Consider the following 16,011-nt stretch of genomic DNA (forward strand, 5'->3'; position numbering starts at 1 on the left):
CTAAGACACATACAAATGCAGCTGCACTGCTAGCTGTAATCAAGCTAGCCAATTTAAGGCTAGATCAGCTACATAGCTACTCCAAGGGTTTGTATAATTAACACAGTATCCTTGCAACACCCATCAGATAAAAACTTCTCAGTGAATCGGATAGTACTTTTCAGTAAGGGTGTGATCAAAGACTAAATCTGTTTTTAAAAGCTTCTCATGCATCATGTATGATCTTGTAATCTGTGGAAGGAAACCATTATCTTAACAGTATATTCTAAAGTTAAAACAAGAGATAAAATCCCCTCATATTAGCTTAACACCGTTTTGATTTCATTTTACCTTTTCCAAGAAGACAGGAATTGCATCTACCACTACAGCAGATGATCTGGGAAGTGCTTCCATCATATACGTTAAGGCCCGGCATGCATGGTTCATCTATTAAATATATAGATATTTGGTTTTAAGTTCAGATGATACATTTTTCTATTTTAAAAATTTCTTAAACATTACAAATCACTTACAATGTCAAAGTTGTGCTCCATCTGCAGCAGTGTTATCTGTTAAAAAAACCCAAATAGTTACTTTAGTAAAAGGTAGATACCAACCTAAATTAAGGCCACAAATCAGTATTGTAGCTTTTGACTCGGGACTCTGAATTTTGTTGAGAGTTTCAAAAGAATCACTACCTATTCTGGTGCTATTAAAGAATTAATAGGACTTTGGGCAGGTAGCAACAAGACCAGGAATAATGGCTTCAAACTAGAAGAGCTTGGATTTAGATTAGATATCAAGAAGAAATTCTTTCCTGTGAGGGTGGTCAGACACTGGAACAGGTTGCCCAAGGAAGTTGTGGATGCCCCCTCCCTGGAAGTGTTCAAGGCCAGACTGGATGAGGCTTTGAGCAGCCTGATCTAGTGGAAGATGTCCCTGCTCATGGCAGGGAGGTTGGAGCTAGATGATCTTCAAGGCCCTTTCCAAACCAAACCATTCTATGATTCTATCAAAATCTAGCAAAACATGCCCTCAAAACTAAATAATGAGACATAGATAGATACACATACATATATATGAAATTAAGAACATACACTATAAATTTAAAATAATTTATTTAAGCAAGATACTGAGAGAAATATTATATCCTCCAATAGAAATACGAGATTTAATCTTTACCAAAGCTGGTACAACACTCTTGACTGGAAATCCTCCTAATGTTTCTTCATTTCCCATGACCAACAGTTGGCACATCTCAATCACTGCCTGTAGTTGCTGACTTTCATCTGTGGCTTGGAGACCTTGTAAAAGCTGTTGGGCTTTTGAACCTAGATATCCAGAAAAAATATTGGGGAAGAAAATATTAGAAGACTTAAGTGTTCAAGGGAACTGTTATGCTATACTTCTGCCAGATTGGAAGACCAGAGAGAGTTTGTTTTCCTCTGTATTTGTAGTTTCACTTCTTTTCCCTGTCATAAAAAGGGGTGGATAGGAAAGGGAGGCAAAAAAATCTCACTCTTGGCTGTCTTTCCAGTGCAGACTAGTCAGCACAGGGAGTCCACCACACTGCTCACCATAGCCATCTTGCCAACCTACACAGGTGCCAGAACCCACACCACTCCACCTTTATAAAGCACAGGACTTTTCAGCACACCCCCTGGATAATACAGCACATGGACTACCCTTGAGACCCCATCCTCTTCTCGGCAGACAGTGTAACAGGCTGCCTTTGGCTCCTCCTGGGAAGCCAAACAGACTTGGACTAGAAAGCACGCACCTTACCCAGCTGCATAACGCAGGGTGGAACAACACTAAGGACCCATGTTCTGACACACTGCCTGAAAGAAATTCTTTCTCTCTGAAACGCAAGACACTTTTGAAACTATAAACAACATGCCTTAGAACTGACATCTACTAACAGTTTTAAAGCTATCTTAAGCATTTGTTTAAAGCTAGCAAAAAAACCAAGGGAGTTGGAGAGGTCTTTTGTTAAGCAGCCCATCATGCAAAAGAAAAAGGAAGGGGTGAAAAGGCAAGAACCCTCCCTTCCCCACCTAGAAGGGAACATTCAGATGCCCCAAAAAAGAAAAGAAATATGGCTAAAGCAAATTTCTCTTCCTTATAGGAAGGCAAGCAAATTAACATTGCTGACCAGTGGTCTAGCATGACACAAATATCCAACAGGTAAAATATTATAGTAAACTACGAAGCTAACACAAGTATTATTTACTAGTGGTTGAATTCTACTAGTCTGGAAGTGGAAAGAATTAAGTCAAATTAGACAAACTTTGCTTACTAGCTCCACTTCCAATTGTCCTGTGGAAGAGCTGCGACATCCGAGGACCAAGAGGGCCAAACAGGTGAGGAGGAAGACCCCTAGCCTCTAATAGAGCTAAAAGCAAACAGAGGATAACAGCCATTGTCAAAGCTTCTACACATATTTTTAAAAGCTTAAATTCCATGATGCTATAATTTAAGATTACTAGAATCTTTATACTTTAAGAAAGAAGAATTAGATTTAGCTCACTGCAGCTACCTCGATTTCCAAAAAACCACCAAAAATATAACCTTTAAGGAAAAAATAACTCATTTTTGTATGCATCAGAGCATTAAGGTCCTTTAAGAAGTCACCCACTGAGTTTCCAGAGTTATATATTTCACAGAAGATATCTGGTCTACTAAATGTTGTAAATCTAGATCTAGACTAGTAGCTCCATCAGACTGTAATTTCGAATCTGAACTCAAACTACATAGAACAGGTTAAGCTCATCTTCACATTTTCAGGAACTGAGTGGCACTATTAATCTTAAAAAAATGACACTAAAAAAGGTTCACAGCTTATTTGTTAATGAGCAGGAGAGGGAAGAACTCTGCTAGATATTAGTGGAGTTTTTTGGTTTTCTTTTTGAGCACTTTTCAGTAGTCTTACTTAAACTAGCCTAAGTGGGTGATTCTGATTATTATTGTAGCAAGCATGAATACTGCTGATCTATACAATAACAATTAACAGTAAAAACCAATTTAGCTCAACATTCCTAATGCATACCTATGCTCACTGAGGACTATAAGCAAGTGAACTGGTAGTGACACACCACTCATTTCCACATTAAATATCCAGATTAACCAAAACCCATCATTTGCAAGGGAGATCATGATCTCGGAACTCCTCGCCAAATCATTAAAACAGTTGCAGAACACGGAAACTGAGTTTCTACCTGTCTGTACTCTCAGGCTTTGAGACTTTTAACCCATGAAAGCAAGCATTTTAAGAACATTTAGATTTTGTTTCCTCAAAGCTTACAGCAACATGGGTGTAAATGAAAAACATTAAAAAAATGTTATCCAGAAGTAGGCAGAGTAACAGCAGGCCTAACCTTGCCTGTCAACTGAAGACATTCTTGCAAAAAGACTTATTTTCATATTTGAGCTTACACACTTAATAGGACTGAGTTCTCAAGCCTCTCTTCCTACTTCCCCCTGAAAAATCATCAATAGTGGTACATTATACACCATGCCACCCACTCTAGACAGTACTTCCAAATTCTTGTATCTTTAGTGAATGAAAGCTTGTAACTCCATACTTCAGCACTACAGTAAGCAAAGCAACACATTCACAGACAGAGAAACAAAATACAGCCTTTCCACTACATATAATACAGAATTTGGGTAGGTATGGCTATTTATATGCTGCAAATAACAACAACAAGTTAATTAATAACAATTTTTATACCTTGTAGTCTTCCCATCTCAGAATCATCTGACTCACTTTCTCCAGAGGTTGTCATACCTACAGCTCCAGCAACAGAACTAGAAGCTAAAGAAATAAAATAGAGATTAATGCAAGTTAAGGTGTCTTTAAAACTAAGAAAATTCACATCAATTCCACCATCAAGAAAAGTGGCCACCATCAGAAGAGTGCTCTGTATTAAACATTGCTGCCATCATACCTCTTTCATTTTAAATAGACCAGTCTACAGGTCTAATACTTTCAAAAGCTGGAGAGAGAGCCTGTATCAATGCAAGATAATGAATTAAAAAAACCAAACCAAAACAAAAAAAAAAACAAAAACCAAGAAAACCAACAAAAACAAAAGAACAAATGCAGCTAGATCAGCAAATTACCTTTTTCAGACAGTGAGTGTTCTGCTGCACTTAGCTTCCATTACTTTTGACTTTTTGTACTGGTGTAGCTAGCTTCAAGCAGAAATATTTGAGATTTTCTACAATCCAGCATAATTGCTGGAAAGTTCCTTTTAACTCATTACTAATTAGGACCAGATGATAAAATTAAGTACTAGAATATTTAACTTGGTTAGAAATTTCTCCAGTATAGACACTTTCCATTTCAACAGAAAACTTGTAGAATATTTATGAGTAGTTACAAAAGAGCTTTTACAGGTAAATGCACACCTTCTGTATTATGAGGAGTTCAGTGTCTTTTCAGTTGTCAGTACAGTAATTTATGTAGCATTGGCTGAAGTTACATTAAAAAAAAAAGGTAGATGCCTGAAAATTAAAGCCTACTTTATTGGACATAGTTTGGAGAGTACAAAAAAAAAAAAAAACACAACTGAAACGTGTACCAGATATTCAAGAGATCAGATTCAAAAATAAAGGTCCCTCTCACTCAAACACCTTTCAGAATTATTTACCAGCTGTACCAGTTTAAATAATATTTTCTCCCCAGAAATTAATCCATTTAATTATTTTTAAATGCAAAGAAATTTATATCAGCAAGTAAACTATAAATGCTTAAGTTGGAATTTCTTCTTACCTGCAGCTCCCTGGGGAGTCTCATCTGTACGCGCAGCTGAAGAGTTAACTCCGTCCTGGTTGTTGTCAGGATCAGCCATCTTCTCCTGTCGGCGAGCTTCAGCTGCTCCTCTTTTGCCCAGGCCAGAGCCTCGCCGACTAGAGATTCAAAAAACAAAGTTTCAGACCTTATGAACAAGAGATTTATTAATGTGAAACTACTCAAAACCACGTAATATTTGCATAGACCACTACCACAAAGTTGCACAAACTAACAGATTTGCATAAGAATAAGTCTTCACAAAATTATCCAACTCTTCTTTAGCCTTCTTGCCACGCACCATGGTGGTGATTTGTTTATACTAATGCATTACAACAACGTCCTTACACTATACCCTCAAGGCAAGGCAGGCTACTAAAATATAATAGTAAAAGTGAGCAAGATTAAAGTGACTGTTAGTTACAAATCACGTACACATTTGAGAAGTTCAATGACAGAGTAACTATCTTTAAAGGAAGTTCTGACCTACTGAAAGCACAGAGAAAACTGATGTTCAACTTGGTTTTCAGTGCCAGAGCAAGTTTGAGGGCACAAGCCTTCTTAAATTTGCTTTTTTAAACACTACTGTCATCACCACTACAAATATGTTTGCCTACAAAGTATACAATCAAATACAAATGCACACTTGACAACAGAATCAGACTTCAGAAGCTTTTTTTTTCATGGCATGGAAGAAGGAAAGGAAGTTGTGAAAAAACACTTGTTAAGGCTTCATAAATCTAACTTCAGACTATATGCAACTACAAAATTTTGCATCACAGGACACATTTAGTCTACCCTCCCATTTAATCTATTGGCTGTTTAAAATTACTCATTCAGTACTAATTTTCTCCTTCATCAGAAGGTATATTAAGTACTTAGATATTTGTAGTACTGTTCAGATGCAGCTGCTGACAAGTTAAGTCAGCTCAACAATGTACACTATTAAAACAGATTCCTGTGTGGTGCTATGATGTCTTATTTTTCAAAGTAGTCATCTGTTTTATTATTCATGATGGACAGTAGTCTAGCACTCTCTCTTGTGTTTAGTAGCTTTTTAGACAACACTTCCCTAAGGAAAGGATTACTTTAATTCGTAATATTGGCTTTGGGTGTTTCCTTCCCTCCACAGCTGAGGTGGTTATTAAAGGTCTGATGGTGACTAATTCTATGCACTATCCATGACACTGGTGTACAAAGTAACCCAGCAGGCCTGAACAGCTACAGCTCCTTCTCCAATAGCAAAGAGATGGATAAGGCCAATTTTCATGCACAAAAATGGCATTAATATCAACCCACTGCAGTAAACATGTTTCATTATCTTAATTTTTACCTGGTGCTAGCACAGGAGCCCGTGGTCTTTTGCCGTGTGCTCCGCCGCAAACTGGGGAGCTCAGCAGGTGGTGATTCACTGCGCTTCTTTGTAGATTTTCTTAAACCTATGTAATATGTAAAGAGTTGAGAGTAAATCAGTCTTTAAATATACAGTAGTTCTACAAAGAAATTAAACTTCTGTGTACAGGACAGTTCTACACAGAAGAACAGCTTCTACATAAGAACCACAGTAAGCCCACATCAGGTTTTAGTCACCTTACACTGAACTGCTTATACCAGTAAAAGAAAGGTTCATATATTTACTTTTACTCATTATTTTAAACAATACTAAATTCCGAGTTGTTACCTAAACACCTTTTTCTTACCTACACACTCCAGTTATAGAAGAGCCTTTAAGTCTCTCTCGTGCTAAACAGGTATTACATTATGGGATACAAGTTTATTATTTCCACATTTATGTTCAAAACACTTGAAACAAAAGATGCCTTTGCTTTAGATAAAGAGAGAAAAAGAAAGTACATCGGAGGGAGGGCAGTGGCATTTGCATCTGTTTTCCCGCAACTCTGAGTAAGTCTGTGCAGCACAAACTTAACCTTCTTCACAAGCTGAATCATATTTTTCAGTCAGCTTTATTCACAGCAGTATGGCTTAAGAATAACTGCCTTAAATCAAAACCATGCTCCCTTCCAGGAGACAAGCACTGCCAGTGTTGAGATTTGTCATATGTAGTATTTGTGTCCCTATTTCAACTACATCCCTTCAACTCTTATTACTGTCATAAGGTCTTCCTTGAGGCAAACAACCAAGCGCATCTTCACAGCTTCAGAAAAGTTCTCAAGTTTTTAATTTAGAAATATTTGCACTGTTAAAGAACGGACCCAACTGATATTAATTTGCTCTAGGTTATGAAGCCATCGATCTGATGACACATCCCACCACAGAACCAGGTAAGTCTTAAACACACAAAAAACCCTTGCAATACAACATTCTCAGATGATGAGCAAGCTTACTGTCAGGCTGAAATACCCCATAACAGCTTGCAAAGCAGAAAGCTGAGAACTAAAGTGTCCAGAATTTAAAATCCTTATCAGGTCCAGCTTTACATTTCAGTCCCCCTGTCTCTACAATAAATAAAATAAAAGAGAACATAACATTCAATTTAGACATAATATTACTAGAACAGAGGTAAATAGATTTGAAAAGATGAGCAAGTTAGATCACTGCTCCCTCATCTGGCAACAAAGCAGAAATAAGACCTATTTAACTGTGCAATGTTCTTGAGCACAACACTTATCAAACTGCCTCCTGTCTATTTTCTTAATCCTAAAACATTCCAGGAACACCAAGTTGTGGTACTGAGAGATTACATGATAACTGTGCAGCTTCTGACTGGATACTGAATGGAAAAGGGAAAGTGATCTGAAAAGCTATTACTGACCTGGTCAATAGTCTGTCCTTTCAAACACCATATACTGTGTCTGACCTAGGAGCACAACGCTATGTGAAATTCCATGCAGATAATGGTTAACCTCATATTTGTGGATTTACCACAAATCTGGCTTACTGACTTAGGAAATTTGGCAACCTTAAGGAAACAACAAGGTTCTGCATTTAATAGCCACCAAGCACTGAACTGAAGCAGGCTAGCCACTTAAATTTTCAGACAGTCCGTATATAGAGAACAAAACACATAACTTTTTCAAATATCCAAAAAAGCTGTGGCTTTTTTTACTATGTATGCTTTCAAACCAAAAATTTCAGTGGAAGTTGCTACAACTTCATGAAATACAGCATGTAAATAGGGCTGGAGTCATGTAAGAGACTCACTGGAGAGGGCAAGAGGAGTGTGTTGTGAAGTAGAGATACAAGACAAAAATCAGTTTGAAACAGCTGTAGTAGGATCCTGTGCCATAGCTATCTAAGGAACAGAAGTGCACGGATACAACAAAACTCCCCTCACAGCCGATTATATTTTACAATAGAAAATGTATGCTTTAACCAGCACTATGTATAGCACTGTATTATTCCACAGATAACACATTTACCACTCTGAATTTATATTACACGTAGGGAAAAGTAGGCTACTCGGTGCTTATAACAGCATGGTGAAATTCTAAGTGAGATGCACCTTTGCTTTATATTCAGAAGAATAAGTTAATCACCCTGTTACAGGAGGTATCACTGGAAAAACATACAAATACATTTTAATTCTTTAAGTCAGCACACCACATACTACTTAAAATCTGTGAGTACTAATTTTCAAGTAGTTGTATCTAAATATTAAGTAACTTCATATCAGCTTAGTAATATGCTATCAATGAGACACCACACATCCACTGTAAGTGAATTAAGATTGACCTAACTTGTATCAAAACAGGATTTCTGCTAAGGGCAAAAGTTTCAGAAAACAGCAGAGCTAGCTGAGCAGCTTACTGTTGTTTTAACAGTATGGTACACTCAGTCATGTCTTATTGTCCCCACACCAATCCCAAGATGCACAGAGTGCACACCTGATACACTTCTCTTTGTATTCTGCCAGTTTGGTGAACTAAGCTTGCTTAACATAGGCCAGATGAGCACAGACACCACAAATCAGTAGGTCAATGAAGCTGTGAAATGGGCTGTAAATGAGCTGAGCCCTCTCTTTAAACTGAATCACACCTGTAAAAGGGTTTCACAGAATGTAGAGAGTTACCCATTTGCTGCTTAGTACATGAGCTGCAGAATACATCACAACCTGAGCACCCGTAAGAGTTGAGCTCATTTTCTCCTGCTGCTCAGGAAGAACATTCTACTTGTCAGATCTTTCTGCATGCTTCTCTTTTCCCAAGTTTCTATTACTCTACCTCCGAGTATCTACCAAGGCACACATATGCCTCTACCTCCCTCTATTAACTTCAAAAGTTAAAAAGGAAGCAATGAAAGACTTCTCAGAGTTTGTTCCCTACCTGCTGTTCAACACCACTCTCTGCCCTTAAAGTTCACTGTTTAAGACGGCTTCTTAAGTCAATCTTACCATCTGCATCTTTTGCAAATCCTTTGAGTCTTCCCAATACCATAAGCTCAGGACTGCTTTCTCCAGCATGGGACTGAACCTTCTTCCTTTCATTCACATGGTTGTCAAAATTTGATCTCGTCCTCAACACACTGCCAGTGTGGCCTCCCGACCAAGTTAGTCCTGTATCTACAAGAGCTGCAGGAGGCTAACAGCCCCAAGCCTTCACTGATAAATAGGGCACAACCATCGTTCAGAGAGATGGGATTAGAGATGCCCTGTGACTGCCTGACAAAGAAAAGCACCAGTTATACCGCCACAGATAGAGAGCAAGGGCTTTCAGGGCAACTGGTTTGATGTTCATCTCCAGAAGTTGTTTATTCAGCCCTATTTCTATAATATACAGAGCTATCATCAAGAGACCTGCTTCAAAGAGGTGGTAAAAGTTATGAACAGGTATAGACTTCCAATAAGCCAAAAGAAAATTAGGTTTAAGCAGTTCATTTTCAGCAACTGCAAAAACTTCAGATGTAAACTTCAGAATTAAAGCAGAAGCACAGGTTTCCTTATGGCAGATATATTGCTTACACCCTGACATCATCCTATTTGCATGCTAAACACTCATGTTAATGACTGAAGAAAAATAGACCCAAGCAGGCTAAACCTGAAAGGGCACAGTAAGAGAAATCAATTAAAAAAAAAAAAATCTTAATAACATCTTCACATTTAAGTGTTTACTGTTTACTGGTTGGCATTTTTTTTAAAGGCATTTTTTGTGGTTTGAAAGAAAAAAAGTTCTAAATGCAGCTACACTGCATTCACTTATTTTAAGTCTGAGTGTAGCCAAAACAAAGTTAGTCAAACTTTCACAGTCCATAACCTGGAGAGGCCTTTATTTGCAGTTCAGAAAGATAACCAGTAGAGATTTACTTGTTAGGGTGAGAAGTTTAGACTTCAGATTGGCTCCTGTGTTGGGCTGTTCTCCTCCTCATGCAATAAAGACAGGGTGAAAATAGCTGTGTGGCAAGGCACAGTAAGATGACCTTTTGTCATTCTAATACACCACTATTCCCCTCCCTCAGTACCAGCCCAGACATCCTCAGCTCTTGATTGTAGCTCCACACAGCCCATCACCACAATTAAATAAATTATCTCCAAGGTAGTAATGTATTTCCTCAGGTCCAAACCCACAACTCTAAGGCTTTAGTGACCATCAGGGAAGAAAACAGTATCGCCCACAACCCCAAATAAACTAGTTCAGAGCTATTTTCAGATTCTTTTCTCCCTCATCTCTGCCAAATCCCTTGAAGCTAGGAGTTATACACCATTCACACTTCATGTTCACCTTCATGTGGCTTTTCAGTGTAACCCAATAACCTGTTCAGCCCCTTAGATCTTCAAGTATTTGGTAGAAGCTTCTCAGTCAGGGACAGCTATCCTAAGTTACCCTGCTCTCAGCACTGTCCCAGCCATCACAGCCAGCTCCTTCCTGCTTAAGGGCTGCAAGACACTACACAAAAAGCAGCAGAGATTTCCCCAATAATGGAGGCATAATTAAGCTTGTTTTTATATTGTTACATAATCAGTGAGATGACAGATTCACAATATTTCAAAAGCCCCTACAAAATATAGAACTTGAAAGGGATGTGAAAAAAGTCAATTCAAGGGAGCAAAACAAGAAACTTCACCATCCCCACTCTGTCAAGAAATATTTAGCTACAAAATTAGATGTAAAAACTTTAGTCTAGCCTGTTTTTATTCTTCCAAATTCTATATCTGTTATTCAGTGATGTCACTGCTCAGTTACACATACTGCTGTGTAGCTGAAGACTATGGAAGTCACCTTGGCTGCACTTAACACCTATTAATTATCTGGTGAGGACTGGACAAGAAGCCTCAGGGTATTCTCCTTCAATATGTCAAAAGTTTCTGCAAAGATGGCAACCATGTCTCTCCTCATTCTTCTCTTCAGTAGAATAAGCCAGCTTAGCTTTTCTTTTTCTATTACTTACAAATAATTCTTCTTGTACTTCCTGAACTGCAATATCCAGAAGTGAGCAGCATTGCATTTATATACACGACTGATCGTATGTTAGCCAGAATAATCTCCCCTCTCCTCCCACTTTTCTTCCTAGAACCACTCCCCACCATAATTTTTCCTGAAATTTTTTTTCCTCTTCACAGAGTTAAACATGTTTGCATGTTTGTTTTCATTTCCCACTAGTTCTATGAGCCCTATTTCAAACTTCTTCAAACATCTGTTTCATATTATATACCCAGACAAGCCTACTGAGTTTTAGCTTTCACTTTCTAGACAGGATTACTATGACTTCTAAAGACAAGTTTCCAGGCAGAGGGGTGTACACCTCAATAATTTAATCTAGATCACTGTTTGCCTTACTGCTTTAGAAAGCTTTAGGTGTGCCAATATCTGTGTGAAAAATCACCTACTTCTGTTCCCTTACCTTCTAAGGGTACTAGCTTGCTACAGAAAGTAAATCTGAATCGACACATTCTTCCTAAAAACCTACTCTGAAGGATTATTTTCTTAATATTTTCTTGACACGTCTCAGTATTAATCTAAAATGTTTATTTTGTTAAAATATTTCAAATTTGTCCCAATATTTTCAAGTTAGTGAAGAAGTACGGCAGACAAGTTATTTTCTCTGTTTTTTAAAAAAGGGCTAAGCTAATAGTTGCTATTGATTCCAAGATCGCTTCAATCTGTTGTCAAAGAACTCTAACACTGTTTGAAAGGCCAAGAAAAAAAAACATCATGAAGTTTAACACTTTTCTTCTATTCTAGGTTAAGTTCTTACTCTTAGTGATATTCAGTATAATCACTTACTCTGAGTAAAATAAACAGCCATGAGACATTTTAGACTTCCTAGTATCACCTATTAGTACTTTGTCCCATCAAACTGGGATACCATTTAGAAGCCTCTCACCATGCTTTTTGTCCTACCAGTGATTTTTTTTTTTATACATACACACACATACCTACAGTCCATACCAACTTTGTTTTTGTGACATATACATCAATGTTAGTTCAACTTGTTTGTCTTTTTGCAAAAGATGTCTTTCAGGTCATGGAAGAGCTAAAGCTAGTCAAGCTGGCTTTCTCAGAACATTCTTTGTGGAGACAGTTTAGGCTCATATTCTCAGTGCTGTTTTTCAAGTTGCTCAACACACACTTCCCTTACACTCTGCTATCCCATCCTTCCCCTTCTCACTCCTTGCTTGTCACATTAATTACTCTTTCTCTGCCTTCACCTTCTCATTGTTCACTTGTTGGAGGTAAATTCTTTCTCCTCCCTGTTGCTTCATTGCTAAAAAGTTGCCTGTAACAAGGACAGACTTAGCTAAGAACTTGTTGGTCAGCCCCATTCTTGCCTGATTCCAACCAACTTCACCCTCACTCCACCCTGGGCAAATTTAGAGATTTTACTCTGGAATTCATCACCCAGTAAAGTCCTGAACCATGGAGCAGGTAAATAAAACCTTGCTGTAAAGAAAGTAACTTCTCTCCCCTTCCCCAAAGCCATTCTTCCTCAATTAGGTTAAGTCATTCCAGAATCAATACTCCAATCATGTAAGTTATCCAAAACTCATTGGTTAGGTCAATTAAATCTATCTTGATTATACAGGAAGACATCCAGTTGCTCTTGTTTATTTCACATATTTCCTGCGTTAGTATTAGCTATAGACATGCCCTAGGTGGGACAGGCTACTTGCGATCATGTCTAAGTAAAGGAACAACAGTAAGCAAACTTAGGAATCCAACTTCTTCCATCAAGTTTTAGAGAATACATGCTAGAAGTAAATCATACAATATACAAAGGTAGCATAATGCATTTAAAAAAAAAAAAAAAAAAACTTTGCTCAAGGCAACAGAGCTACAAGCACATCTGCACACTAGCAAGCAAGTGCTCTGCCTGGAGACACCCTGTATTGCTTAATGACAATGTCCAAAAATGGTACCTGCACAGAGAAGATATATTTTGTAGGGACAATCTAAAAGATAAGGTGACTAACATCCCAGGCACTAGGTACACTAGGCTTAAAAGACTATTGTTCTTAAAGTAACATCACAGTAAGGAAAAGTTAGGAAAGTGGGCTTGAAACAAGAAACTGCATATTATCTACTTGTTTTCCAGCATTTATCATTCCCACTTCAGGACAGAAAGCTTAAGAAAATGAGAAGGAAAAAAAAAAATTGATAGGAGGAATATAATCAAGAGTTTTATAACATATATGTCCCTATCACAACATCCAAGTATTTTGCATATATTTTATTTTTTAAATTGATTACCAAGACAGAGAAGCAACTTAAACTTATAGAACACTGACTGTACTTAAATAATTTGTTTTAGCTGGAAATAGTTTCAGTCACAACTTTACTTAAAAGCTCAGCAGAATACATTAGAAGTTAATTTCTTTCAGAAGATACCAAGAAGCCTGAAAACAATAGAAGTATTTGTTTAGAAGACTTAACTTTAAAACATACATGTTTATTCTTCCACAAAAGAGCAACTTACTTGCTAGCTTAGCCTGCAGTCCTGAAGGTCCAGGTTTTGATGTCTCTGACTTGGAAGAGCCTGGCAGAGACAGTTTTGTTTTAGGGAGACTGACTTTTGGGCTGAATCGGGCAGCCCAGTCAAACTTTGAAGAGCCACCTGTTTTACTTGGTTCTTTGTCCCTGCTACTCCTCCTTGGACTGGGGCTGGATGCAGAACGGGAACGTCTAGCCTTATTCTGGTCCTTTCCCTGTTTCACTCTGGCACCCTGAGGAACAGTAGAAGAAGCAGAGGCAGCAGCAGAAGAAGAGGATGATGTGGAAGCTGAAGAAGAAGAATCAGTGATGGTGCTACACCCAGCTTTGGCTGAGGTCACCGATTTTGAAGCCAGCTTGGAGAGTTTTGCTGACTTCTCTTCAGCGCCAGTTGATTCAACGGCTGAACCACTCTTTATACAAGACAGATTCTCTGTCCTTTTCCTTTTCTGACTTCGGGAGCTACCAGCAGCTCCACCCTTTCTGGTGTGAGCCTTGCTTGTTGATGGCAATTGTGTAGACTTCGGCTGTTCTTGGTCTAAGTGTCTTCTCTTAGATTTAGTATGTGGCTTGTTAGTTTCCAAGGAAGTTTCAGTGTGTTGAAGTGCTTTGGGTTTTTTAGCAGAGCTAGGAGAATTGGTCCTCCTGTAATCTGGACTAGCACTGCGTTTAACTCCTCGAGAATTGTCTTTCTTAGGCACTTGCCCCGTTTTTTGCTTTTCTGAAGTATTGACTCTTTCTGGATCTTCTTGTTGTGGTATTAAAACAGCAGATGAACTACAGCCTCTGTAGAAGTAAGCAGGAACAGAGTTAGTGTTGAACTCAAGAAACCTCACAGTTGAAACAGTGTTGCAAGATACATGTCAGCATTCTCTAATAATAAAGGAAAACACAGGTAAGAAACACTGTTGATTATTAAGCTTACATTGAAACAAGAAAAAAAAAAACCATGCTTGTATGAGAACAGTCACATTGCAAGCCTTTGCTGGCATGAAAATAAATTGCAAAATAAAAGCACAGCACACTGCTTTTTTTAAAAAGGCAGGTATGACGTAACCGGGATAGATTTTACTATCTATTTTTATAGATATGTTGAACTGATTAAAAAGAAAAAAAAAGCCATGAAGCTGTTATCCAAACGTTTGAGAATATAAGTTCCACAAGAGAGTAAGGAGTGTTCAAGTAATGCATAACTAGTCATAAATGGGATTCTAGATAAGGAAAGGCTCTTAATGAAAGGATACTTTCTCATGAATCTTAAAATTGAGGTAATGAATCACACACAAAAAAGGCAAAGTTTTCTTCTACATGATAGAAAACTGTTACAGTGTGTATATAGCAGAAGTGTATGAAAAGCAAACAGAACACGACCGAGCTGATTACCCTGAACACAGGCATACTTTAGATTATTACAAGTTTCAATTAATATTGGACATAGCTCCGAACTCCTTGGGCAATCTTCCCCCAACATGAAGCAACAAAAGGGGAAAAAACCTTGCAAGTATTTCAGGACTAGTTATGCAGATATCATTTCCTCCCCATCACTGATGGAATGCTCTTGGTGAATTAGAAAAAACGAAAACACAAACACAATGTGAAACATTGAAATACTGCCACTGGAGGCAATACCTATATTAGTTACAACCTATTAGTCATATATTTTATAAGAACTCTGTATAACTAGGTATGTTATACACAGTTGTGAAGCACAGATAACACTGGTTAACATATGAATATGAAGCGCAATTACCTTTTAGAAAAGTGTCCCTTGGACTGCTCAGTAGTAGTATTAGACTGCACTTTGGGTGTCTTTGAAATAGATTTTCTACTCTCAGGAGGGCTATGTGCCTTATGTTTTGCCTGCCCTAAATGTGACCTGTTAGCAGAAAGTCAAAACAGAAAGCTATAAGGATTCCAAGATACAGATACCAACCTGTAGGTGGAAATATTTTTTTTTTTTCACCATTTACAAATATTTATAATTCCTTTCCAATTAACCCCTTACATTAAAGCAGTATTTCTAAAGAATCATCTGGTGCAGTTACAAATCACTACCAGTATAACTGTTTTGTAAAGCAAACAATTATTTAGTAATTTTAAATGAATAAAACATCTCCTCACACCTGAGTTGTGCAGATAAATTCAATTTTTTCTAGTGTGCAAGATTATGGAATTATTTACATAAGCACAGTAAAGCACAAGACCAGAGCACCTGTCAAAGACCTCTTCTCAGGCATAGATATATAAACTCATCAACCTCAAGATTCCATGCACTAAGACTTTATCCAGTTACAACTGTTTACAAGTTTGTCTCTTTGTTCTTCAGTTTAAGTAAATCAAATGCCTGGAGCAGGA

General features: G+C 37.8%; 1 protein-coding gene across 1 annotated transcript in view; it reads right to left on the bottom strand.

Moving 5' to 3' along the window:
* The window catches only part of TRIP12 (thyroid hormone receptor interactor 12), a gene marked incomplete at its 3' end in the record, with an annotated part of 51,490 nt that overhangs the window by 27,209 nt on the left and 8,270 nt on the right, over window positions 1-16,011 (bottom strand). Inside the window, exons 2-11 of the mRNA XM_029086012.1 lie at window positions 15,407-15,532; window positions 13,790-14,442; window positions 13,643-13,702; window positions 6,108-6,213; window positions 4,757-4,893; window positions 3,713-3,796; window positions 2,279-2,374; window positions 1,162-1,310; window positions 513-548; window positions 331-426 (exon numbers count right to left, since the gene is read on the bottom strand). Of these exons, the coding sequence (XP_028941845.1) occupies window positions 331-426; window positions 513-548; window positions 1,162-1,310; window positions 2,279-2,374; window positions 3,713-3,796; window positions 4,757-4,893; window positions 6,108-6,213; window positions 13,643-13,702; window positions 13,790-14,442; window positions 15,407-15,532 (1,543 nt within the window). The remainder of the gene's footprint in view (window positions 1-330; window positions 427-512; window positions 549-1,161; window positions 1,311-2,278; window positions 2,375-3,712; window positions 3,797-4,756; window positions 4,894-6,107; window positions 6,214-13,642; window positions 13,703-13,789; window positions 14,443-15,406; window positions 15,533-16,011) is intronic.

Source organism: Antrostomus carolinensis, unplaced genomic scaffold (assembly GCF_000700745.2).
Source record: "Antrostomus carolinensis isolate BGI_N321 unplaced genomic scaffold, ASM70074v2 scaffold20197, whole genome shotgun sequence".
Classification (NCBI taxonomy): Eukaryota; Metazoa; Chordata; class Aves; order Caprimulgiformes; family Caprimulgidae; genus Antrostomus; species Antrostomus carolinensis.